The sequence below is a fragment of the Moschus berezovskii genome, chromosome 11 (assembly GCF_049115385.1).
Source record: "Moschus berezovskii isolate FMDL1 chromosome 11, NW_MosBer_1.0, whole genome shotgun sequence".
NCBI classification, from domain to species: Eukaryota; Metazoa; Chordata; class Mammalia; order Artiodactyla; family Moschidae; genus Moschus; species Moschus berezovskii.
In genome coordinates, this window is record NC_142470.1 from 31885173 (window position 1) to 31912277 (window position 27105).

General features: G+C 36.9%; 1 protein-coding gene across 3 annotated transcripts; it reads left to right on the top strand.

The window, feature by feature from the left end:
• On the top strand, window positions 1-26959 carry UBXN2A (UBX domain protein 2A). 3 transcript variants are annotated; one of them, XM_055399492.2, is made up of 7 exons: window positions 1-140; window positions 7932-7986; window positions 13141-13279; window positions 14986-15092; window positions 21418-21555; window positions 22631-22789; window positions 23889-26959. In XM_055399492.2, the coding sequence occupies exons 2-7, from the start codon at window positions 7946-7948 to the stop codon at window positions 24079-24081; spliced, it is 777 nt and encodes a 258-aa protein (XP_055255467.2). In that variant the 5' UTR covers window positions 1-140; window positions 7932-7945; the 3' UTR covers window positions 24082-26959. The 3 variants fall into 3 exon arrangements, with proteins under 3 accessions (XP_055255467.2, XP_055255468.2, XP_055255466.2); XM_055399493.2 differs by lacking the exon at window positions 1-140 and adding an exon at window positions 251-335; XM_055399491.2 differs by lacking the exon at window positions 1-140 and adding an exon at window positions 391-489.
• The last annotated feature ends 146 nt before the right edge of the window (window positions 26960-27105 follow it).

Below are 27105 nucleotides of genomic sequence, written 5' to 3' on the forward strand. Positions count from 1 at the left end.
ACTGGGCCTGGGGGCGGCGGTGCTCCTCGTCTGAGGGGCTCCAGGCCGGCGGCGGCGGCGCCCGCGGCCCCTGAGCGGACTGAGCCCGAGGCCGCGAGGCGGCGGCGCGGCGCGGCCCCCTCCAGCGGCCGCGCCCGGAGGTGAGCTTCCCGGGGCCGCGCCGCGCTCGGCTGGGTGAGGGGCCGGGCCGGCCGCCGGGCGGGGCCCGGTGGATGGGTTGGATGGGTCTGTCGGAGCCGCCTCGCCGCGTCTTTGTCTCGGTATCGGAGCTCCGGCCCGCGACCCCGGAAGGGCGCAGTGGGGCGGCGGGCGGGGCGGACTCGGGGCCCACGCAGGTGAGGCTCGGCTCCGGGGCCGCCGACCCCGGCGCGCGCCCCGGTGGTTTTCTCGCTCTGCTGGTGCTCGGAAACTTCGCGTTCTCTGTTCTCAAAATGCAGACGCGCTGCGCAGAAATAAAGAGCATGTCTGTGTGGGGTGGACCTTTCTTAGGTAACTTCATTCGTTGGCTCTTGAAACTCATATTTATTTTGTAGGCTTGATGGTCTCTCTTTTCCTACTTAATTTCTTTTTTTTTCCTCTGTGTCCATTTTTATTTGCGGTTTGTTGCTTGTTAGCAATAACGAACGTTAGTGTGGCTTCCAGCGTTGGTTGCTTCGTACTCAATTTGAGATCATTGAAAGTAAAGATAGGAAACTGGCAGCCTCTACTAATGTGGGATTGTAAAATAGGACCGATTGTATAAGCGACATGAAAATCAAGCTTCCTTATTTCGTAGTCGTGGCCCAGGTGTGTTTTGGGACTGTTTATAAGGTAAAGTCAGAGACAGGCACCGGTGGAATCCAAAAAATGAGTAAGAATTGTGTGCAGGATGGAGGGAGTGATTAAGCACACAACAAAAGTGATGCAAAGCAGAAACTACTACGTGTTGAGCACTGACTTTTAGCCCTGCCTGTCGTAAATACTTTACACGAAGACTTTAATTACTGAATGCTGCTAAGTCACTGCAGTCGTGTCCGACTCTGTGTGACCCCATAGACGGCAGCCCACCAGGCTCCCCCGTCCCTGGGATTCTCCAGGCAAGAACACTGGAGTGGGTTGCCATTTCCTTCTCCAATGTGTGAAAGTGAAAGTGAAGTCGCTCAGTCGTGTCTGACTCGTAGCGACCCCATGGACTGCAGCCTACCTGGCTCCTCCGTCCATGGGATTTTCCAGGCAAGAGTACTGGAGTGGCTTGCCATTGCCTTCTCCGAATATTTAATGCTAATTACTAAATTTATCATTCAGATGTTTTTAGTACCTATTGTGTGCTGAGTGCTGACGCTATGACAGTGACCATTATAGGTTTGTGCAGTGTCATTGGAAGAAACGAATAATCGCACAAGTAAATGCCTGTCTACCTAATTGCTTTTTTTTCCGTCGCTAAGTCATATCCGACTCTGTGACCCCATGGACTGCAGCAAGCCAGGCTCTTCCGTCCGCTGCTGTCTCCCAGAGTTTGCTCAAAGTCATGTCCTTTGGTTAGATGGCTGTCTAACCATCTCATCCCCTACCTGGAAAGAAGCTGAAAAGAAGGAATGTAAGGTGTTGTGTTGAGCATATAGCCTGTGACTGAAGAAATCAGTTCAGATTTTCCTATTAAAATCTGACAAAATTTGAGCTCAGTTATTATGGATAAGTAGGAAATTAGGTGAAGTTGACTCCCAGTACTGGAGCTCTTCGGACCCCCACCCCCACAGAAAGGACACCAAAACGGTCTCAAAATGAGGGAAGAAAGATCCAGGCAAAGGAAATCAGTTCCACAAAGACTTGAGAATGTTTGGGGAACTGAAGATCAGAACAGGTGAATTGAGGGGACTATGGTTAGTTCAGGCCAGAGAGATGATGTGGGGCCTTTTAAATAAGGTTTGGGGACCAGTTTTTTCTTTTTTAAAAAACTTTTATTCTGAAACTTTCAAACTACTCAAATGTAGTGAGAGAACATTGCAGTTAACTCCTTGTCGTGTTATCCAAGGTATTTGGATCTTATTTGAAGAATAGTGGGAGATCTTGATGGATTTTAAGCAGGAAAGTCTCATAATCAATTTTGTATCTTAATCTAAAAGGTCACCCTGACAAAAAAGAGAATTCCCTGGCAGTCCAGTGGTTAGGAGTCCATACCTTGACTGCCAAGGGCCTGGTTTGATCCTGGTCTGGGAACTAAGATCCCATAAGCTGCGCGTCATGAAAAAAAAAAGAAATGTCACCTTGACTCCTGTGTAGAAACTGAATTGGATGGAAACAAGAATGGGTGTGGGGAAACCACCTAAAGATGATGGTACTAGGGTTGTGGTTATGAAGGTAGGGCAAATTCAAAGAGTACATAATTGATCTTTCCTTGTTGTGTTAGTAATGCTGTATTCAGGTCTTTGGGAGGAATTGTGGAAGGTTTTCTAAAGGAGATTGTATTTGAGATGGGTTTTGCAAGGTAAATAACAGTATGGAGCCCATTATGGAATGAGAATATCTTGGTGTCAAAAGGGTAGCTGACTCAGGGACCTGGAGTGTTTTTTGCAGAAATTTCACCTTTCTCCTAGGATTTTCTCATTGAAATTACTTTTGTCATTATCGTTGTGGTCCTTGTGAGTATATAACTCCCTCATTAACAATTTTTTCTATTAATGCTGCTGCTAAGTCGCTTCAGTCGTGTCCGACTCTGTGCGACCCCATAGACGGAAGCCCACCAGGCTCCCCCGTCCCTGGGATTCTCCAGGCAAGAACACTGGAGTGGGTTGCCATTTCCTTCTCCAGTGCATGAAAGTGAAAAGTAAAAATGAAGGCACTCAGTCGTGTCTGACTCTTTGCGACCCCATGGACTGAATAGAAGATACCAAAAACGTATGTTCTTCAGTACTGGGATTACTGCTAAGCTAAGCTAAAACTTTCCAAAAGATTGCATTTTTTTTTGTTATGTACATAATAGTCAATAAACTAAAATTCACAAAATATACAAACAACTGTCTTTTTAGTGTTTAAATCTGATGCTGCCATAGTTTTCTTTTGGTGGCCTAATCCTATTCTGTAGAAGATGTAACTGAAAGGTGATCCATTGGTTTCCTTTCCCTTGTGCTGAATGACTTTATCCTTAAAGGAGAAACTAGTTTCTGCATAGCATGCCTAGTGGTACAATATCTTGATTCAAATTCATAATCTTAATTTAAAAAAATAGCCTGTAGTATGTTTTTAAAAATAAGTAAAATTTGTAATATGCATATTTTTCTTTTCAAATTATAGTGTATACGTTAAAAGATGACATTTCTTGGTAGTCTAAATTTCTTTTGACTGGATTTTCCTTTTAGTGGATACTTTCCAGATAGCTCAGTTTCCTCTGGCTCCTGACTGATTTTATTACCACAGTTGTTGGGAGTAAGTGGGATAATATTTGAGAAGGTGTTTAGTAAACTGTGATATACAATACAAATGTAAGATGGTAGTGGTACTAATTGGAAGTAAACTGAAGCAGAATGAAGGAACTTGTGTTCATCTGTCCATTCTAATGCCCAGCCTTATACTGGTAACTTCGATATTTGTCAGATGGCTTTTTTATTTTCTACATACAGTATGTACATGACTTAGGTTCTTTCATGTCACATGACTGATGATTGTAGATGCGCACTCAATGGATGTAAAATTTTTCCATGGTTCATTTTCATGTTACTAATTTATGGTAGAAATACCTAAAGTAATAGTAACTTTATGTCCATTATAGAATGATTTTTTTTTTTCTCAAAACCATTTATTTGGCTGCATTGGGTCTTAGTTGCAATACATGGTATCTTCATTGTGGCACAGGGGCTTAGTTGCCCCACAGCATGTGGGATCTTATTTCCCTAACTAGGGTTCAAACCCACGTCCCTTGTATTGAAAGGTGGATTCTTAACCAGTGGATCACCAGGAAGGTTCCTAGAATGAGTTTTTACTCTATAATTCTGTGCCGTGTTTGCAATTAGTAATTCAGTATATTTTTTTCCTTGTTAGTCTGTAAACTTCCTGTTAATGGATACTGAGTCTGTCCTTCTACCATTAGTTCTAAACTAGTACCTCGCACACAGCAGTGGGAGGTTCAGTAAGTATACAAATGTTTTTTAAAGTTAAATTAGTGAAATGAAAAGTGAAATTTTATAGCCAAAATTAAAACTTTGAGATTAAGTCTGAAGGTGTTTCTTACTATAAGTCCTTGTAACAGAGGTTATAATTGTGGACTGGGAAAAGAGAAAGGAACATAACATTACTGTGGTCTCAATATTTCTTTTGTTCTCTGAACAACCTTCTTAGGAGGATAATTATCTCCAAGTTACAAGTTAGGCAATTGGTACTTAGAGGAGTTAAGCAACTCTTAAGCTCAAAAATGATGTAGCCAGTATTCCAGCACAGGATAGTTTGAATGCAAGGTCTATTCTTCATTCTCTTTTGTTCTCATGGAACAAGTAAAAACAATTGATCAATAGCTTAAACTATGAAATTATAAAACATATTAATAATTTGCTGGAAAATAAGAACTTATTAATGGGAAACATAGTGAGATGCTTTAAGGATATCTCCTCCTTGCTCTGCACTTGGCTAACCACCTTGGAGGGCTTCCCTGGTAGAGCAGCTGGTAAAGAAAGTGAAAGTGAAAGTTGCTCAGTGGTGTCTGACTCTTTGCAACTCCGTGGACGATATAGTCCATGGAATTCTTCAGGCCAGAACACTGGAATGGGTAGCCTTTCCCTTCTCCAGTGGATCTTCCCAACCCAGGAATCAAACCCAGGTCTCCTGCATTGCAGGTGGATTCTTTACCAGCTGAACCACAAGGGAAACCCAAGAATACTGAAGTGGGTAGCCTATCTCTTCTCTGGTGGATCCTCGCAACCCAGGAATCTAACTAGGGTCTCCTGCACTGCAGACGGATTCGGCTGCATTGCAGCTGGCAAAGAAGCTGACTGCTTTATATCAGGGTCTCTCAATGTTAGCACTTGACATTTGGGGCAATGCTTTCTTGTGGGGACTGTCTTATGCATTGTAGGATTTTCAGCAGCATCCCTGACCTCCTCTACTAGATATTAGGAGCACCCTTCATCCCAGTTGTTTTGACAACCCAGAAATGCCTCCAGCCATTGCCAGATATCTTCTTAGTGGCACAGTTGCCTCCTGGTCGAGACCCACTGCTTTATCTTTATACCATAGTTTCATAAAAACAATACTAATGTATAAATGTTTTCTCTTTGAATGCAACTAATTTTTTAAAAAGTAAATACTGGGTTTTATGGGCTTCCTCTGTGGCTCAGTAGTGAAGAATCCACCTGCAATGCAGAAGATGTGGAGACACAACTTAGCAACTGAACAACAACAAATATTCCTCTGTGTGTATATACTACATGTTGTTCAGACATTTATGTGTTGGTGGACATCTGGATTGCTTCCATCTCCTGGCTTTTGTGAATAATGCCTCAACCACCAAATCCTTTTCTATAGCCACTGCACCATTTTACATTTCCACCAGCAGGGTTCCAGGGCTCTAATCTCTCCACATCCCTGTCAATGCTTACTATTTTTGTTTTATTAAATAATAACTATTTGAATATGTATAAAGTGGTATCTGATTGTAACTAGTGATGTTGAGCATCTTTTTCATGTGCTTATTGGCTGTTCATATATCTTTTGGAGAAATGTCTGTTCAGATCCTTTGCCCAGTTTTGAATTGGTTTGTTTTCCTGGTGTTTTTAAGTGGTATTTTCCTATCATTCACTTGATAGCTGCAAACCTTTGACTGCTTTCCAGAGTTCTGACTAAGTTGTTGCTAACAGTTTCTGCTTATCTTTCAATGTTTCTGTGGAGATAGGAGCTTGCAACTGCCTGTTCCCTCATTTTGCTGACATCACCCTCGAGTTCATGTGGGGGGTGGGGGGTGGGGAGGGTGGTTTACTGGAGTATAATTATTTACAATGTTGTGTTACTGATAGTTTCTGCTGTGCAGCATAGTGAGTCAGTTTCATATATATATATAATGTAACTCTTCTTTAGAGTCTATTCCCATATAGGTCATTGTAGTATTGAATGAAGTTCCATGTGCTATTCAGTCCGTTCTTATTAGTTATCTGTATTATATGTAGTAGTTTATATATGTCAGCCAAGTTCAATTTTTAAATTTTAAATCTTGGATATATCTAGAATTTATTTTTGTAATGGTGACTTCATATGATTGTTGAGTTTATTTAAAAGTCCATCTTTTCCTGATTTTTTTTTTAGATCTGTAATAATAGTATGGATTCCTCATGGGTTTTTGTTTTATTCAATGAGTATAATCCATTAGTATCATCATTTACTCTGATGTTCCATTTCCCAGATTTGTCCAGTGAGAGCCTCTTCATGTAGTTTCAGTGTCCTTTTATGTCTTCATCATTCACTAAGTACCATCTTACTTTCTGGAGCAGTATGTTTCAGGTTCATTTGTTCTTTCTCTGCCTGTGTAATCAACATTTTCTCTAAGGAGCCATGATTCCCTTTTTTAGGAAAATTGTATTTAGAAACCACGGGATGAGTTTTTGGTATACTGATCTAGTGTCATCTTGCTTCCAGGACTTCTCAAAGGGCAGATGGCTTGGATTGTTTTAAACATTGACTTCTTTGATTATTTTTAAAATCAATTTGTTGTTTTTAAACTTTTTTATTATTTATTTGACTGTACCAAGTCTTAGTTGCAGCATGCAGGTTCTTTAGTTGCAGCATACAGGATCCTAAGCTGCAGTATGTCAACTCTTAGTTGTAGCATGTAGAATCTAGTTCCTTGACCAAGGGTCAAACCTGGTCCCCCTGCATTGGGAGCGCGGAGTCTCAGCCACTGAATCACTGGAGTGCCCATGATTTCTTTGCTTATTTCTTACATTATTTTTGTTGTAAAGGCAAGAACATTGCAGAAAGGTTAGAAAAGAAAGAAAATAATCCACAATTTTATTACCTGCCAACAATAACTATTTTCGTTCTTGTTTCTCTCCATTTTTTCATATTCATTCAGTTTTTGCTGAAATTTTTATTTCTTTATTTTTCATTTATATGGTATCTTTTTCTTCATAATTATTTTTGAGGGCTTCCCTGGTAGCTCAGCTGGTAAAGAATACTCCTGAAGTACAGGAGACCCCAGTTTGATTCGCTGGAAAAGGGATAGACTACCCACTCCAGTATTCTTGGGCTTCCCTGGTGGCTCAGATGGTAAAGAATCCACCTGCAATGCAGGAGACCTGGGTTCAATCCCTGGATTGGGAAGATCCCCTGGAGAAGGGCATGACAACCCACTCCAGTATTCTTGCCTGGAGAATCCCCAGGGGCAGAGGAACCTGGTGGGCTACAGTCCACAGGGTCGCAAAGAGTCAGACATGACTGAGTGATTAAGCACAGCACAGTGTCCCATCAAGCAGCTATATCATGACCACTTACTGTATATTCAATTTTTCCTGATGAAAAACAGCTGTGGTAGACATATTTTATGTATATAGCTTACATTGTTGGTCTTTTAAGTTTCCAGAAATCTGGAAGATCAGGGTCAAAAGATATAACATGGTCAGTTTGCTTTCTCCTGAAATTGTAAGAATGAGTTTATATTGATTTAATATTTTGTTACTATTGGAAGTTGAATGAAATGTTTACATTCACTTTTGTTATTAAATCAAAGGGCACATTATTTTTTTCATCATAATATTTATAAAATCTTTCTTTTATCAGAAGATTATCCAAATCCTGAATTTACTTTTTACTATTGCTTTCCTCTAGGTGAAAGTGACAGATTCGAGTCTGGTCATTTGTTCTTAAGACCACTTTAGTGCTATTTTAGGATTGTATAATAGTTTAAAGAATATTAATACATATGGGGGAATGAATTTAAAATACTGTATTAAAAACTTTAGCTTTTCCTTTTACAGTAAAACAAAAGAGAATGAAAGAAGTAGATAATCTTGAAAGTATAAAGGAAGAATGGTAAGTTGAGTAATGCATTTTCTTTGTACTATCTTTATATTTATCACAGTTCACTGATTTAGTATATTTTCATTATGATTATTTGTTAAATATCTATGAGTAATGTATTTGAAAGTTGGTATTTTTTGCTGTACTCACATTAAATGGATTTTTAGTGACGTTTCTAAATATTTTTGCGATTAGTTTTTGGAAAAGTGTTAAATTTCTTTCTGCTCACATATTATTTACGTTATATAACTGAAAAAGTAACTGTTTACTTTGTTAGCCCTTTATGTTATACTGTCTTGGAGTCATAGTGGAAATATAATGACTTTGGAGTCAAATAAATCTAAGTTTGAATCTCATCTCTGTCTTGTACTACTTCTTTGGCCTATTATTTCATGTAAATATCTGATACTAACTATATAATTGTGAGATTGTGTCAGGAGCCTCTAAGACCGCCTCCAAATTTGATGATTGTTTAGAGGAGTCACGGGATTCAGCATACAGTCATACTAATGACTAAGATTTTGCAAAGAAAGGACACTTTCCATGGGTGATGTCCAGGGGAAACCAGACATAGCTCCCAAAAGTCCTCACCCAGTGGATCCAGCAGGGCACACGCTTCATTCCTCCAGTAATAAGTTATGACAGCACATATGAAATGTTGTCTACTAGGGAAGTTCATTGGATATGAGCCTAGGGTTTATAGTGTGGGCAAATATTAAAATTCCAGACTCTCATGAGGAATGTAAACAGGGCTTTCAAAGAATAGCCATCAGGCCTGCTCTGTTAATGCTTTTCTACACAGAAATAACTTGAATGATTTTAAAAATTAACTTAGGACCTCTTCTAACAGGTTTATGGAGACATTATTTACATACCATAATACTTTAAATTCATCCATTTCAAGTATACAATTCAGTGGTTTTTAGTACATTCGTAGGATTGTTAAACAAGTCAGTTTTATAACATTTACATCACCCCAGTGAGAACCCCATACCTATTAGCAGTCATGCCCCATTCTCCTGTGCCCAACCCCTGACAACCACTAATATGTTCCCTGAATCTATGGATTTGCTTATTCTGGGCATTTCATATATCTGGAATCAGAGAATGTGTGGTCTTTTGTGACTAACTTTCATTTAGCATAATGTTTTCAAGCTTCAAAATATTGCAACATATATCAGTACTTTAAATTTCAGTTCAGTTCAGTTGCTCACTCGTTTCCATAGACGGCAGCATGCCAGGCCTCCCTATCCATCTCCAACTCCCAGAGCTTGCTCAAACTCATGTCCATGGAGTCAGTGATGACATAAGCTTTAAATAATTAGTAAGATGTCTATACAAAAAGCTATATTAAGTTTTTGTACTTTTTGTTACTAGAGAAATCCCTAAGACTTCATGACTCTTTACTTAGCCAATACAGCTTTGATAATCTAGTTTCAGAGTTACAAAAAAGGGTATTGATATTTGCAGCATAAGTGGATAATGACAAGTGAGGGAAAGGATGATAGAGTAGAAAATAAAGATGAAATAAAGTTGTCTGTATGTATTTTATTTTTAACTAGAGTTTACATTTGGGTCTGTTCTTTGTTTTATACAGTTCTATAGAATTTGACAAATGGTGCTAATGTGTGTAATGTTGCATTTTTAATCCCACATACCAGTAGGTAATTGTTGGTATACAGTTAAGCACTGACTTTTGTATATTAAACTTGTGTCCTGCAACTTTGCTACAACTGCTTATTGTTCCAAGAGTTTGTTGTTGTTGATTCTTTTGGATTTTCTATGTAAATCCTTTCTGTGTAAGTCTTGTTATCTGCGAACAAAGACAATTTTGCTTCCTTTCTGACCTGTGTGTATTTCTCTGATTCCTTTCTTTGTCTTACTGGTTTAGCTAGGGTTTCCAACATGACATTGAAGAGGAGTGGTGCAAAGGGGCATCCTTGTTTTGGACTTGATCTTAGGAGAAAAGCATCTCGTTTCTCATCACTAAGTATGACATTAGGTCTACATTAGGTCTATGATATGATATGATCGTATGAATTTTCTTTAGTGTGTCAATGTGGTGGATTACATGAATTGATTTTCTAATGTTGAACCAGTCTTACATACCTGGAATAAATCCTACTTGGTTGTGGTATACAATTTTACATATTATTGGATTCAAACTGTTAGTATTTTATTGAGGATTTTGCATTTACACTTATGAGAGTTTTTCCTGTAGTTTTCCTTTTTTGTAATGTCTTTATCTGGTTCTAGTATTTAGGTAATACTGTCCTCATAGAATGGGTTAGAAGTAGTCTCTTCTGCTTTTATTTTCTGTGAGAGATAGTAGAGAACTGATATCAGTTCTTCTTCAAGTGTTTGATAGAACTCACCAGTCATCTGTGCCTGGTGCTTTCTGTTTTGGAAGATGATCAATTACTGATTTTTTTTTTCTTTTTGCCATGCTGAAATTCCCTGATTCAATTTCTTTAATACATGTAAGCCTATTCATAGTGTCTATTTCTCCTCATGTGAGTTTTGGTAGATTGTGCTTTTCAAGGAATTGATCCATTTGCTCTAATTTAATCTGATTTGTGGGTGTCCATCTCCAACACATTGAACTCTGAACCTCATAAAAGCCTAGATTAGGGAATTCCATGGCGTTGCAGTGGTTAGGACTCTGCTCTCACTGCCAAAGGCCCAGGTTCAGTCTGAATTCAGTTTCAGATCTGTGAACTAAGATCCTATAAGCCACGTGTTATGGCCAAAAAAAAGAAGAAAAAAACAACAACAATAAAAAAGCCTAGACTATTTCTTATTCATCTGTGTGTTTTGCCCATCTAGCATAGTAGGTAGTCAATAAATGTTTGGATGACTTGGGTTAAAGGACTTGTAAAACTTCAGCTACACTGGATGCTCAGCTTTATTTGCTTTGTACTTAGTAATTAACTATACACTGCTTTCTGAACAGAAGAAGCAAATACCAAAAAGCATAAAGTGGTTGTAAAGATATTATTGTCTAATATTTGAGAGCTTACTGTGTGTCAACGTGTACTAATATGCACAGTACTATATACCAGGTGTAAATAAGCCTCTAAGTGTATCACATTTAATCTTGACAACAACCCTGTTAAAAAGGTAGTGATGCTAAGACATCATATAGATTGTCTTAAGGGTATTTATAAAGAGAATTACCTAGAAGAGTGAAAAGAATGTACCTAAATTAAAACATTGCCCTTAAGAGACAACCTAGCACAGTGATTGAGAGTAGGGACATTAGAGGCCTGAGTTCAGTTTCCAGCTCTGCCTCCAACAGGTTTGTGATTGTGGGCAAATTGCTTAAGCTTTTTCTTTATCTATTAAGTAAGGATAAAATCAATATGTGCCTTTTAGGTCAACATGAAGATTGAATGAGATAACATGTGTAAAGTACTTAGAATAGTTCCTATCATTTATTAATAAATGCTTAATAAATATTAGCTATTAACAGAGGCTTTATAATGCATCGTGGCTAAGAGCATAGACTTGGAAGATAGATTAACAGGGTTCTAATTCTGCTTTTGAACTGTGGTGTTGGAGAAGACTCTTGAGAGTCCCTTATACTGCAAGGAGATCCAACCAGTCCATTCTAAAGGAGATCAATCCTGGATGTTCATTGGAGGGACTGATGCTAAAGCTGAAACTCCAATACTTTGGCCACCTCATGAGACGAGTTGACTCACTGGAAAAGACTCTGATGCTGGGAAAGATTGGGGGCGGGAGGAGAAGGGGACGACGGAGAATGAGATGGCTGGATGGCATCACCGACTCTGTGGACATGAGTTTGAGTGTACTCCGGGAGTTGGTGATGGACAGGGAGGCCTGGCGTGCTGTGATTCATGGGGTCGCGGAGAGTCGGACACGACTGAGCGACTGAACTGAACTGAACTGAATTCTGTTTCTGCCACTTACTAGCTGTGTAATGTCTAACATGTAACTTAATCTCTTAACATGTTAACCTCTTCATGACTCATTTCCTTGTCTGTAAAATGCAGATAAGAGTAGCTGCCTTGTAGATCCTGCACAGTGTAAGAGAACTGTAAAAGTGTTATTATTTATTAAGCCTGAGAAGTTATATCTCAGTACATTTATGAATTTTCTATGTGCTTTAGAAGTTTTTGTCAAACAAAATCTTAGGTGATATTTCTTATATGACAAAATATAAACACAAATGCATACACGGACGAATGGTAGTTGGGGTGGGCAGAAAAGAATGGAGGAAGGTGGTCAAAAGGTACAAACTTCCAGTTATAAAATATTAATAAGTCATGGGATGTCATGTGCATTATGGCAACTGTAGTTAATAATAATGTATTGCATATTTACTAAGAGTAAATCTTAAAAGTTCTCATCACAAGGAAAAAAATTCTGTTGCTGTGCATAGTGATGGATGTTAACTATGAATTAAGACTTACTGTGATGATCATTCTGCAGAATATACAAACACTGAATCATTTTATTTTCTGAACCTAAAATAATGTTATATGTCAGTTATATCTCAATTTACAAAGAAAGAAAAAAACCCAGTAGAGTATTAAACCACTACAAATGAAAGTCTTGAGTGGGAAATTTTATTCTGAAGTGCACAAAGGGGCAAAGCTATGATTATGACTGTTCTTCACACATTATCACCTTTAGTTTCAAGAGTGCTCTCTGTTTATAAAAGGACACAGTAACCCCTTTTAAAGCCATTTTGAGACCTTTACAAAGGACACATATTTTTTTTCACTCTGGACCAGTGGTTTTCCACTTGGCAAGGTTTACCCATCCCACCCCCAGAGGTCATCTGGCATTGTCTGAAGGTATTTTTTATTATAAAACTGGAATGTAGGGGGATGTCCATGCTATTGCTTGCAGACACTGCTGAACCTCCTACAATGTACGGGCCAGCCAGCTCAACAAAGAATTATCTCACCCCAAGTGTCAGTGGACTGAAGTTGAGAACGCTCTGCTCTGGGCCAAAAGGGTTAATGCCTTTTTCCGAAGGGCACATATCTACTTTCTTAATTTAAAATAGGATCTTGACTGCAGACATGGAGGTTGCGTCTCAGTGCTAGATCCCTTAACTAGAGCAGTTTATGTAAACTTTTAGGGAATTAGTGGTCAGTAATGCTGCTGCTTCTTTCTGTGTCTATTTGTGTGTAGGGTTTGTGAAACAGGATCTGACCACCAACCTCTTAGTGATAGTCAACAGACAAACTGTGACTATTTTGTTGACAGTCTTTTTGAGGAAGCCCAGAAGGTTGGTGCCAAATGTTTGTCTCCCACTGAACAAAAGAAACAGGTAAGTGTCCATAAATCTTTTCTCTCCTGATGTTTCTCAAAATATGGACATTTAGAGGCCAAAACTGGTTTCATACTAATAGTAAGATACTGTTTACTTTTTTCACTGTATTGAGTTTGCACTGATATTGCAAAAGCAATGGTCAACAAAACGTAGTTACCTCAGGAGGAACTAAAGCAGTGGCACCACACAACACCACACTGTACCAGTAATTACTGTACTCTTTTCTTTGCACTTGCAGGGGGTGAAAAACACTAGATTCAATTAAGAATGTCCTTGATAGAGCAGTGAAACTTATAGATTCCATTAAATCCCAACACTTCAATACCTATCTTACTAACATTGTGTATAATAAAATATGAAGTATATACATAAAATGAGGCTTCCCTGGTGGCTCAGATGGTAAATCTGCCTGCAATGCAGGAGACCCAGGTTCATTCCCTGGAGAAGGAAATGGCAACCCACTCTAGTATTCTTGCCTGGAGAATTCCATGGACAAAGGAGACTGGTAGGCTACAGTCCGTGGGTTGCAAAGAGCTGAACATGTCTGAGAGACTTAACACACACACACGTGAAACTCTTCTGCAATATACAGAAATATCTTAAGGAAAAGTACAGTTGCTTGAGATGCAAGCTGAACAGTCTGCTTTTTCACGGTGTACTGTTTTTACGTGAAAGGATGCTTTACAGACAACTGAGTTTTCAGTCTTGGCTATTCAGCAGACATTTCCTCAAAATGTATAAAGTGAGTCTGACACGTCAAGAAAGTGAAATGATCCAGAAGATGTTGAGAGATGAAATATTGATAACAGTAACACTGACAATTCTTTTTTTAAGCAAATTATTGTGTTTTTAAAAAAATAATTTTATTTCTTTATTTTTGCCTGTGCTAGGTCTTCAGTGCCACGCAGACCTTTCTCTTGTGGTGAGCAAGGGGTATTCTCCAGGTGTGGGGCACAGGCTTCTCATTGCAGTGGCTCCTCTTGTTGCGAAGCACTGGCTCTAGGGCCTGCAGGCTCCCCATTTCTAGAGCACAGGCTCAACAGTTGCGGTGCACAGCCTTAGTTGTCCCACAGCGTGTGGGATCTTCCCAAATCAGGGATCCAGTCCATCTCTCTTGCATTGGCAGTCAAATTCTTTATCACTGAGCCACCCAGGAAGTCCAAACTGATAGATTACATTTGAAGGACTAGCTATTAATTAATTACTCTTAGTTGTTTTTCCCCCATTTTTATTTTTAATGTTCAAAGTCTGATGTTCAAGTCATTTCAGGTTTCTCTAACTGTTAAGAAGTCTGTTCTGACTAGACAGCATTAGTGTTCTCTGAGACAGAGCACCGGATGTTCTTCCAAATGAGTTCTCCTAGAGAAAATGATTAATGACTTACTTTAAAATATTATTCATTATGAACTGTATTATACATGAACATTATAATTTTTGATATTTTACATTTGAAGCTAGCTCTAAAAAATGGTATATTTAAAATTTTTTTAACTGTGTAATGGATGTTAACTATACTCATTCTGTAATCATTTTGCAATATGTACATACATCAAATCATGTTGTAAGACTCATACATATATCTCAATTTTAAAGAAAAGATTGATACATAAAATATACACTGATAGAAGAAATTTTCAAAGGATTTTTAATCTATTAGTACATTTTATTGATTAACATACATTTTGTTTCTTATTGCTTTGCAGGTAGATGTAAGTATAAAATTATGGAAAAATGGATTCACTGTCAATGATGATTTCAGAAGTTATTCTGATGGTGCAAGTCAACAATTTCTGAACTCCATCAAAAAAGGGTAAGCAGTCTTTGTTAGCAGAAGGATAATGTTGTTCACACATCCTTACACATTCAAAAATACTTTTTCTCTTTTAAATTCAGACTTTTCATAAGATGGGTTTTCTTAAGAGAACCACAGCTGTAATCTTGAAGGCTCAGGAATGTGAATTCTGAACAACCAAAATCTGACTTAAATTAATTCACTTTGCCAAGTGTTACTTAATACCACCTCACATCCTACTTGTTATTTAATAATTATGTTTAAAGATCTTTATAGTTGTTAAATTGTGATTTCCATTGCCCTGTAGTTATATATTTATGAAAACTTGAAAATCACCCATAATTTCATTACCCAGAAGTATTACTGCTATTAACATTTCTGTTGAATTTCATTTTGGCACTTTCTGTCCATAGATTTATACATAATTGTGTGTATATTTAAAAAAGTATTTTGACTTTATCTTGAAATACTTGAATATATCTGCATATTATTTTGTTACAATGATGAGCCATAATTTATATATATACACCTAGTTGTTGGTGATTTGATTATTTCTTAATTCTTCCATTATAAAAATTATGTGACTATCCTTGTGTTTAGATTTTTTAAAAAATAACAGCTTTATTTTTTAATTAAAGCTTTATTAAAATTAACCTACCATAAAATTTACTCCTTTAAAGTATACAATTCATAATTTTTTAGTGTATTCACAGAGTTATGCAACCATCAGCACTATTAATTCCAAAATAGTTCCTTTTTCCTCACCCTAAAAAGAAACCCCATGCTAGTAATCACTCTCCACTGTCCGTTTCCCCCTCCTCACAACCCTGCACAACCTCAGTCTGCTTTCTACTTCTATGGATTTGTCTGTTTTGGACATTCCATGTAAATGGAATCATTTTGTGTTTGACTTCTTTAACTCAACATAGTATTTTCAAATTTCATTCATGTAGCTTTTAACAGTTCTTCATTCCTTTTTATTGCCAAATAGTGTTGCATTGTATGGATATGCTACATTTAGTTTATTCATTTATCAGTGGAGAGACATTTGGGTCATTTCCACATCTTGCTTATTACAAATAATACTGCTCTGAACATTTGTGTACAAGTTTTCATGTGGACATATGTTTCCAATCCTCTCAGGTCTAGGAGGGGAATTGTTATCTCTGTTTATGAAGAACTGCCACACTGTATTCCAAAGTGATTGTACCATTTTATATTCCCACCAACAGTGTATCAAAGTTCCAGTTTTTCCATATACTTGCCAGTGCTTGTTAGTTCCAGTTTTCCATATCCTTGCCAACACTGTTTTTTTAAATTATAACTATCCTACTCATTAAGAAGTGGCATCTTGTTCTGGTTTTCATTTGCATTTCCCTAGTGACCAGTCGGGAGAAGGCAATGGCGAGCCACTCCAGTACTCTTGCCTAGAAAATCCCATGGATGGAGGAGCCTTGTTGGCTGCAGTCCGTGGGGTCGCTAGGGGTCGGACACGACTGAGCGACTTCACTTTCTCTTTTCACTTTCACACATTGGAGAAGGAAATGGCAACCCACTCCAGTGTTCTTGCCTGGAGAATCCCGGGGACGGGGGACCCTGGTGGGCTTCTGTCTATGGGGTCACACAGAGTCGGACACGACTGAAGTGACGCAGCAGCAGCAGCAGCAGCAGCAGTGACCAGTCATGTTGAGCATCTTTTCATGTACTTGTAGGCCACGTGTATATCTTCTTTGAAGAAATATCTGTTCAGATCCTTCATCGATGTTTTTTTCCCTTGCCACCTGAGCCCTTAGCAGTGAAAGTGCGGAGCCTTAACCACTGGACCAGCAGGGAATTCCCCCTTGCCTTCCTTTAAAAATTAGGTTATTTACCTTGCTGTTGATCTGTAAGAGTTTGTGATGTGTTTTTGAGACTATTTTCTCCCATTCTTTTATGTTTGTTTTTGTTTCATTTTTTTGATGGTGCTCTTTGAAGCGCAAAAGTTTTAATACAAAGAGTCTGATTTATTGATTTTTTTTTTTTCTTTTGTCACTTTTGTCTCTGGTGTCATGCTAAGAAAATATCACTTATGTCAGGGCATTGAAGATTTTACTCCTATGTTTTCTTATAGTCAAAGTTTGACTAGTATCTCAATTACTCTTTCATGATAGATTGATAAATTAATGTGTAAAAGGCATGAACATTCTTTCAGCTATTAATGCTCATATTCATGCTTCTGCTTTATTAAAAAGATACACAAAGTTAAATTTTGTCCCATAGCACTGTCCTTAACATATGATTTTATGTGTGACATCAATTTAATGGTGCAAAGCACTTATTTTGGTCAGTTTTTATTTCAGAAGGGTTCATAATATTCTGTATGTAACCAATTTTCAATATGTACATACACATATATAGGTCTGTACATATGTATATGTACAATGTATATACAAATTATAAACTGTTTTATGTTATGTAATTAATTTTGAATCTTTTTCAAACTTATACAAAAGTCACAAGTGAAGTACTAAGAACTTTTCTAAAAGCATTTGAGAGTGAGTTGCCAAAGTAATGCTTCTTCATCCAGGATAGTTTGTATTTTTTATTAAAAAAAAAAAAGGAAATGTATTTTCCTATTGTGGTTACAACCACAATACAACCATCTAATGATATATAATTATCATTTAATCCTCAAACATTTTCAAGAGTCACTATTTATCTTAATACTATCCTTTTAAAAAAATGAAAATATATTTTCCTCTGTAACCACAATACCACCATCTATTAATGTATGATTATCATTTAATTGTCAGACATTTTCAAGAGTCACTATTCATCTTAATACTATCCTTTATAGCAAGAGCATCCAATTCAGAATTACTTATTGCTTTTAAATGTCATGTCTCTTTCATTTCTTCAAGAGGGAACAGTTCCTGAGTTTTTGTTTTTGTCTTTTTTTAATGACCTTGACACTTGAAGATTATGGGCCCAAATTATATAGAATATCTCTCAATTCAAATTTGCCTCATTTTTAATGCATGATAGCCACCTTTCCAGGTAGCTTAGTGTAAAGAATCCACCTGCCAATGCAGGTGACATGGTTTTGATCCCTGAGTGGGGAAGATCCCCTAGAGAAGGAAAAGGCAACCCTCTCCAGTATTCTTGCCTGAAAAATCCCGTGGACAGAGAAGCCTGGTGGGCTATAGTCCATGGGGTGGCAAGAGAGTCAGACATGACTTAGCAACCAAATAACAACAATCCTTCATAAGACTAAAGTACACTTTATTGGTAGGAATATCACAAAAGTAATGCTATCCTAACTTCGTGGTAATTTGTTCTTTACTTTTTTTTATAGGTTTTTGTTTTTCTTTAGTCTTTTTTCATTTTACCTGATTTTTGAACTCTATATAAATGGAATGTGTTTAATTTTTGTGTCTACTCACTTTTTCTTTGGGATATTCATCCATGTTGTTGCATATAACTATAGTCAGCATGAATCCCAGAAGCAATATAAGAAAGATAAATTTGATTATGTAAAATCAATTGCCAAACTGGGAATACTTGTTGCACTTATATCATGTAAATGGAATTTATACACATTTCTTACATATCAGTTAGAAAAAGATGAAAAGAGTATTTTATATGTTTGTACTTGATCTACTTTAAAACAGAATGGCAGTATGCAAAATATAGAATAGTGTGTATAGAATGATACCATCTTGGGAAAAATTACAAATCTATGGTGTTTTACTATGTAGAGAGAAAAAATTTAGGAGACTCACCCCAGTTTTTTATCAAGAGAGGAATTCTAAGGACAGTCACTTTGTGGGGAGGGGACTATCACTGTCTAAATCAATTTGTATTTATATTTTTTGTCTTGCTTTTCTGGAACAAGCATGTAGTTATATTTTCATTTTAAAAAATGAAATAAGATCTTGATTTTTCTTCCACATTATTAATCCTATTAGATGCCTATGAAAGTTATCAAATTGCTTAATTTTAGCAGTGTGTAGTCATCAAACGTTTCATGGCTTCAGTGTTACTCTGGACAAACTGAATAGCTCAAGCTGTTCATGAATTTGTAGTTTTAAAAATTATTCTACCATAAAAAAGAACGCATTCGAATCAGTCCTAATGAGGTGAATGAACCTTAGAACCTATTATACAGAGTAAGTCAGAAAGAGAAAGACAAATATCATATTCTAATGCACATATACAGAATCTAAAAAAATGGTACTGAAGAATTTATTTATAGGGCAGCAGTGGAGAAACACATAGAAAATAGACTTATGGACATGGGGAGAGGGGAGGAGAGGGTGAGATGTATGGAAAGAGTACCGTGGAAACTTACATTCAGTTCAGTTCAGTTCAGTCGCTCAGTCGTGTCCAACTCTTTGCGAACCCATGAATAACAGCACGCCAGGCCTCCCTCTCCATCACCAACTCCCGAAGTTCACTCAAACTCATGTCTATCGAGTCGGTGATGCCATCCAGCCATCTCATTCCCTGTCATCCCCTTCTCCTCCTGCCCCCAATCCCTCCCAACATCAGAGTCTTTTCCAGTGAGTCAATTCTTCGCATGAGGTGGCCAAAGTATTGGAGTTTCAGCTTTAGCATCAGTCCTTCCAATGAACACCCAGGGTTGATCTCCTCTAGAATGGACTGGTTGGATCTCCTTGCAGTCTAAGGGACTCTCAAGAGTCTTCTCCAGCACCACAGTTCAAAAGCATCAATTCTTTGGCGATCAGCTTTCTTCACAGTCCAACTCTCACATCCATACATGACCACTGGAAAAACCATCGCCTTGACTAGATGGACCTTTGTTGGCAAAGTAATGTCTCTGCTTTTTAACATGCTATCTAGGTTGGTCATAACTTTCCTTCCAAGGAGTAAATGTCTTTTAATTTCATGGCTGCAATCAGTATCCGCAGTGATTTTGGAGCCCCAAAAAATGAAGTCTGACATTGTTTCCACTGTTTCCCCATGTATTTCCCATGAAGTGATGGGACCAGATGGCATGATCTTAGTTTTCTGAATGTTGAGCTTCAAGCCAACTTTTTCACTCTCCTCTTTTACTTTCATCAAGAGGCTTTTTAGTTCCTCTTCACTTTCTGCCATAAGGGTGGTGTCATCTGCATAGCTGAGGTTATTGATATTTCTCCCGGCAATCTTGATTCCAGATTGTGCTTCTTCCAGCCCAGCGTTCCTCATGATGTACTCTGCATATAAGTTAAACAAGCAGGGTGACAATATACAACCTTGACATACTCCTTTTCCTATTTGGAACCAGTCTGTTGTTCCATGTCCAGTTCTAACTGTTGCTTCCTGACCTGCATACAGGTTTCTCAAGAGGCAGGTCAGGTGGTCTGGTATCGCCATCTCTTTCAGAATTTTCCACAGTTTGTTGTGATCCACACAGTCAAAGGCTTTGGCATAGTCAATAAAGCAGAAATAGATGTTTTTCTGGAACTCCCTTGCTTTTTCCATGATCCAGTGGATGTTGAAAGTTTGATCTCTGGTGCCTCTGCCTTTTCTAAAACCAGCTTGAACACCTGTAAGTTCACAATTCACATATTGCTGAAGCCTGGCTTGGAGAATTTTGAGCATGACTTTACTAGCGTGTGAGATAAGTGCAATTGTGCGGTAGTTTGAGCCTTCTTTGGCATTGCCTTTCTTTGGGATTGGAACGAAGACTGATCTTTTCCAGTCCTGTGGCCACTGCTGAGTTTTCCAAATTTGCTGGCATATTGAGTGCAGCACTTTCACAGCATCATCTTTCAGGATTACCGTATGTAAAATAGAACAGGAATTTCTGTAGCCAACAGGAATTTGCTATATGGCTCAGGAAACTCAAACAAGGTTTCTGTATCATCCTAGAGGGGAGGGAGATGGGAGGGAGTTTCAAAAGGGAGGGGATATATGTATACCTATGGCTGATTCATGTTGAGGTTTGACAGAAACAACAAAATTCTATAAAGCAATTATCCTTCAATAAAAAAAAACTGGATGAAACTGGAGCCTATTATACAGAGTGAAGTAAGCCAGAAAGAAAAACACCAATACAGTATATTAACGCATATATATGGAATTTAGAAAGATGATAACGATAACCCTGTATACGGGACAGCAAAAGAGACACAGATGTATAGAACAGTCTTTTGGACTCTGTGGGAGAGGACGAGGGTGGGATGATTTGGGAGAATGGCATTGAAACGTATGTTATCATACGTGAAATGATATTATATAGACTATTATATGCCTCTTATTTCTGTATTTTTTTATTCTTTTTGCATGTAGAATATGTTTTTCAGAGGAACAAAAGGGATATTAGTAGCTTCTTAGCCTCCTTTCTTTACTTTCCAAGGGAATTACCTTTAGAATTACAGGGAGTTTTTGATAAAGAGGAGGTGGATGTTAAAGTTGAAGATAAGAAAAATGAAGTATGTATGTCAACAAAGCCTGTGTTCCAGCCCTTCTCAGGACAAGGTCACAGACTGGGAAGGTGAGTAGGCTCATGATCTGTGCTTTTCATAAGCAGAGGTTTGACTAATATTCAGCTTTTAATTATTTCACTATGTAGACCACATATATAGAGTTTATCATTTCTCCCACTGGAAATGAGATTTTTTTTCATGTTAACTTTTATAAGAACTTCTAAATCATATTCACCTTAGTGTAAATTAACACAAGCTGGCACTACACTTAAAAATCATGAAGGCTTTTTTTGGTTTTATCATATCAAAAGGACCTGGTTTAATAAGGACATTGGACAAAATTGTGGGTAATTTATTTTTTCTCCCTTGCACCCACCACTTGAGCTTTGCCATTAATGTCACAGAGTATATAGGCTAGCTTTGGGAGATAGGATTCTGTAACCAGTGCCTTCAGCATTGCATTCTCTGATCAGTATCTGAATTTTGAAGTAATACAAGTGAAATAATGCCTGATAAAGTTAGTATCAGAGCCTTTAATTATTTTCAGACTTTGCAGTCTTCATCATATCTAGTTATGCCTGTGACAGAATGTGCAAAGAGGTTAAATATAGGATTGCTTCTTATTTTTATGAATTCTCATATATGAATTATCAAGATTGGTAAGGTATATACATGCATATTCATCCACAAGTATAAAAATATTCAAGTGTGACTTTCAGAGTGATGAAGAAATACTTTATTTCATTTATAACCCAAGGACTAGTCTCTACAGAGAACTTATTTCTTCTAGAAATTTTAACCTGGGAAATAGGTAAAGTCCATGGATCTGTCAGCACTATAAAATTGTTCTGGAAGGCACTATTCAAATACATATTAAACTTAAATAGTATTCAAGTATACTTATATGACACTCTGGAGTCTTACATATTACTTGGATATGCATAATTTCATTAAATTCCTATAATCATCATTTATGATAGATACAACTGATACTAATATATTTATGTGTTAGTGGGGGAACAGCTGTGACTGGCTAAAATCTTCCTAAAATCTATACTTCCTGTAAAGGTTTCAGAGTAATCGTTTAATGATAAAGTTCTGCTTACTGATAAACACCCATTTGACTTGTCTGGATTTTCCTAGTGCTACACCAAAAATTGTTTCTAAAGCAAAGAATATTGAAGTTGAGAATAAAAATAAGTTGTCTGCTGTCCCACTAAACAATCTGGAACCCATCACTAATATACAGATCTGGTTAGCCAACGGGAAAAGGATTGTCCAGAAATTTAACATCTCTCATAGGTGAGTCTTCTATTTCATTATTTGTCTGATTTCCCCCTCTAAGTTTTAATAATATTTCTTCTTTTCAAGTCAGTCAATAGTTATTTTTAAGAACTAACCAAGGCTCTTAATAAATAGTTCTCTGAACATAATGTATCATAACAATGGAAATTCTTAGACATTAATGAAATATTTTTGATTTTTTTTACTTATTTCATTAGTTTTCTGGCTTAACTAGATATATAATTTTAAAAGAATTATTTTCAATATGTTTTTAAGTAGACCTTTTAGCATTATGTGTGTATTTTCCTGTTAATTGTATAAAAAGAATGAAAATACAGGAAAGTCCTGAAAGAAGCTGAAGTCAATTTAAATTTCATCACCTAGAGATAATCACTATTACTACTTTGATAAGTTTTTCTAGTCATTCATCTCTTAATTTTTTTCATTTTATTTAAAGTAGGAACATTGTTTATAGGTTTTCTTCTTTATTTAAAAGCATTTAAAATTTGGGAAGGGGATGTTATACATGTAAAATATTCTATACATATGTGCTTGGTTAAAATAGTAATAGTAAAATAATATGTACTACCTAGCTCAAAACATATGCCAATATATCTTATTTGCCTTTCTGTGATCGTATCTGTTTCCTTTTGTGCAAGAGAGAAATCTGTTGTAAGTCTGTGTTGATTATTTTTGATGAACTGTATATGTCCTCTTCAAGTATACACACATATACTTACATGTATATAACTGAGCTGCCTTTAGATTGCAGTCATTATATTACATTATAGTGTTCATGATACTAACTGAAAATAGGCCTGCACTAGGTTAGGTGTTTTCTTAACTAGATTTGAAGTACAACATAACCTGGTATGGAAGAGATAAAACCCATGTCTATATAGGGTTACTGATTGGACCATTTCTGATCCATTCAGAGCTAGTTATGTTGATTTTTCTCTTTTAGAAATTTTTAGACATATGCAAAAGCGAAGAGAAGATATAATGATCCATCACTAAGTTCCCACTAAATTATGTTTAAGAAAATCCAAGACTTCACCTTAAATTAGCTAATTCAGGTTTTTATAAAATTACATTAATAGTTTGTGCTATTTTACAGGATAAGCCACATCAAAGACTTCATCGAAAAATACCAGGGATCTCAGAGGAGTCCTCCCTTTTCCCTGGCAACTGCTCTTCCTTTCCTCAAATTGCTAGATGAAACACTCACACTGGAAGAAGCTGATTTACAGAATGCTGTAATCATTCAGAGACTCAAAAAAACCGCTGAACCTTTTAAAGAACTTTCATAGCATTGGTTTTTGATACACTAAGTGAAAAGTTTCCCCAAAAATGATGGTCACAAGTGGACATGCAAATCAAAACAAGGGAAAGTCAGATTTGCTGGGGTTTGCACTGTTTAATTCCCTGCTGATGAGATTTTAAAATAAGGACAAGTTAGGAAAGTAAACTATTACTGGAAACTATATTCAGGGAACTTTTTCCAGAAGGCTACTCAGAAAGAAAAATATACTTATTTTCAAATACCATTTATTCAGCATACTCCAACAATCGAATATTAACAGTATCTGGCTGGGATGTACTTTCGTTTAAGAATAAAATTGTGCAGCTTAGTATAATGTCAATATCAATGTGCCAATTCATATTTCAACATTTTCAAAACGTGTAGATTTAAAAGAATTCTTTTTTCTCTAGGAACCTGTTTATTCCCTACTTTATTTTCTTTCAAAAACTAGGGGTTTGTTTTTAGGTGACATTTGGAGTGAGCCGTTTGTTTGACACCACTCACATAGAATCTAATGTTCATGTTGTCACATTACTAATTAACATTTTTAAAATGCATCATGTGAAGTGTGGTTTTCTATTTCATACATCAGTTGGCCTGTTTATATATTAGAGGATTGTTTATTATGTTCAGATGTCACTCAGGAAAACCTGCTTCACATCTTAGATTTCTAACTAAAACTGGTTCAACTTCAGTATTTCACTGTCAGATTAAATCCTCTTGCCTGAAAACAAGTTTAAGAAGCTTTTTGCAGATGATCTGTTGAATCATATTTAAAATGAAATATACGTTGAGTGTGCCAAGGAATGAAGCAACCCTGCCTATCAGCAGTAATGTTCGTAGGGTACTGGATACCTGCTGGAAAGAGCAGTTCTCAGACTTTTTGGTCTCAAGACCTTTTGTTTATATGGGTTATACATATTAATGTTATATTTAAAATAAAAGGTTATAAAATATTTATTCACTAAAAACATGTGTTAATGTAAAGAACATTTTCATGAAAAATGTCATTTTCCAAAATGTCAAAAGATGGAGTGGGAAACGTGGCATTGTATTGTATTTTCTGCAGACATCTTTACTGTCTTTAAAGAAGACAGATGGGATCTGATTTGCTTCCACATTTCATAGTCTGTTGCAATATCACACATCATGTCCCCTCTGGTAAATGCTCCTGTACACTCATGAAAAAGTTGGGGGGGGGGAAGCAAGAATAATATCTTAATATAATTATAAAAATAGTTTTGACCTTGCAGACCCCTTGAAAGAACTAATCTTGTAAAGCAGTGATTTGCAGTGATCTTCAAGCCTTAATGCATAAGGATCACCTGGAAAGCTTTTCAGAATGCCTTTTACCTGCCACCTACCACACACATTTTAACAATTCGTTGTATTTGAGATTGGTCCCAGATCTCTACATTTTAAATCTCCAGTAATTCTTAGGTATGTAGTAGGAGAACCTGTCTTCAGAAAATCCTGCCCTAAGCTTCCACCCTAGGAAAATAAAACCTGCATGCTTCACCATGGCAGTGTAAGACCCGACTGAAATGGGGCTCTTAGTTAGACCTTTTAAGTTTTATCCTAGACCCCGCAGTTTGTTCTTAACCTATCCTTCCCTCCCCCACCCCTTAATGTTGAACTGATCATGAGATAAACTTGTGCTTTATCTTCTATAAGCACAGCTGAGACAAGGCTGCAATATTTAAATGAGGTTTTTATTAAAGGCTCAGGGATAACAAAAGGGAAATAGACACATAACTAGATGACCTGGTTTATAAGATGTATCTTCTGTTTGAAATCCATTTTGAGAGTGCTTGCTTTTCTAGCTCTCAGCCCTCCACATGGTAGAGTTCTGTCATTTTATCAGGGAGAGAGGGAGAACAAAGGAGAGACTTTTCCTTTTGTCATTCACCCTCAGAAATAAACAGACACATAACAGAAAATATTTATTGTCGGTTACGTTTACGGCCATGATAGAGCCCTCTCGCTACTGAAACAAAGATAATGGCATTCTTAAAAAAGTGAGGGGATGCTAAGATCATACATAAGATGACTGTTGATATATTTTCAAGAATCTGTAAGAAAATGTTTCATATAGGCCTATCATGAAGCATTTTGTAATTTTCCTTTGCATAAATATGTCAATTTATGATTCTCCATTTATTTTATGAAGGGTCTTCTTGTTGGAAATATTGTTCTCATACGTACAGAAAAGCCTCCTTTATGGGTTTTCCAGTTTACTGTAATTATTATCCAGAAGACATAGTGGAATTTTTCTTGGGTGTACATGTAGAGTACACCACAATGAGAAGTTCTTTAGAGAAAGACCCGTCATCAGCAATAACCCTCATTTTTGTAACTGTGAAAACTTTAACACGAGTGATATTCTTAAAGGTTTTCTAAAGTGAGAACCGCCTCATAAAGCCTTTTATGTGAAAGTTTAAAATTCTAAAGTTGTTAATTAAATGTCTAATATAGCCCAAACATGTTGACTTTAGAAAACAAACTGAATTTTGCAAAGGAAGGCAAACTTGAAAATAAGCCAGCATCTTAGGTGTGGAATACAATTTGACCTAAGTAGTTGTTTGAAAACTGGCCTCAATCAGTTTAAAAGCATTGTTAGGCCTGTTGTATAGAAGTACATATTGAATTTTACAAATTTTAATTTATTGGTTAAATCACTATGCATTATCCAGGTTATAAAGGTGATCTTATTTATTTTATATACTTCTGTCATTTAGAGTAGTTTTCATTTTACTTGTGTTGAAATTATGCATGCATCTATTTCAGTGCCTTAAAGTATTTTGAAAGCAATCTTGATAATGGTTAAAGAACTGTTGTCTTAAAGATGAAACACTGTTCATTAAAAGGATCTGTGAAATAATTTATATTTGTTTGTTATAAATTAGTTACATATGGATGCATTTGTCATTTTTATTTGCAAAGACATTCAGTTTGAGAATCAACAAACATTTATTAGGTGCTTTCTATTTCCCAGGTACTTTAACCAGTGTTACTTTCATTTAATACTCAG

Excerpts from the sequence above, each read along its gene's own strand:
- UBXN2A (XM_055399491.2), top strand. The coding sequence starts at position 432 with ATGCAGACGCGCTGCGCAGAAATAAAGAGCATGTCTGTGTGGGGTGGA. Across the intron at positions 490-7,931 it reads GTGGGGTGGACCTTTCTTAG|TAAAACAAAAGAGAATGAAA; the intron begins GTAACTTCATTC and ends TTCCTTTTACAG. Across the intron at positions 15,093-21,417 it reads CTGAACTCCATCAAAAAAGG|GGAATTACCTTTAGAATTAC; the intron begins GTAAGCAGTCTT and ends TTACTTTCCAAG.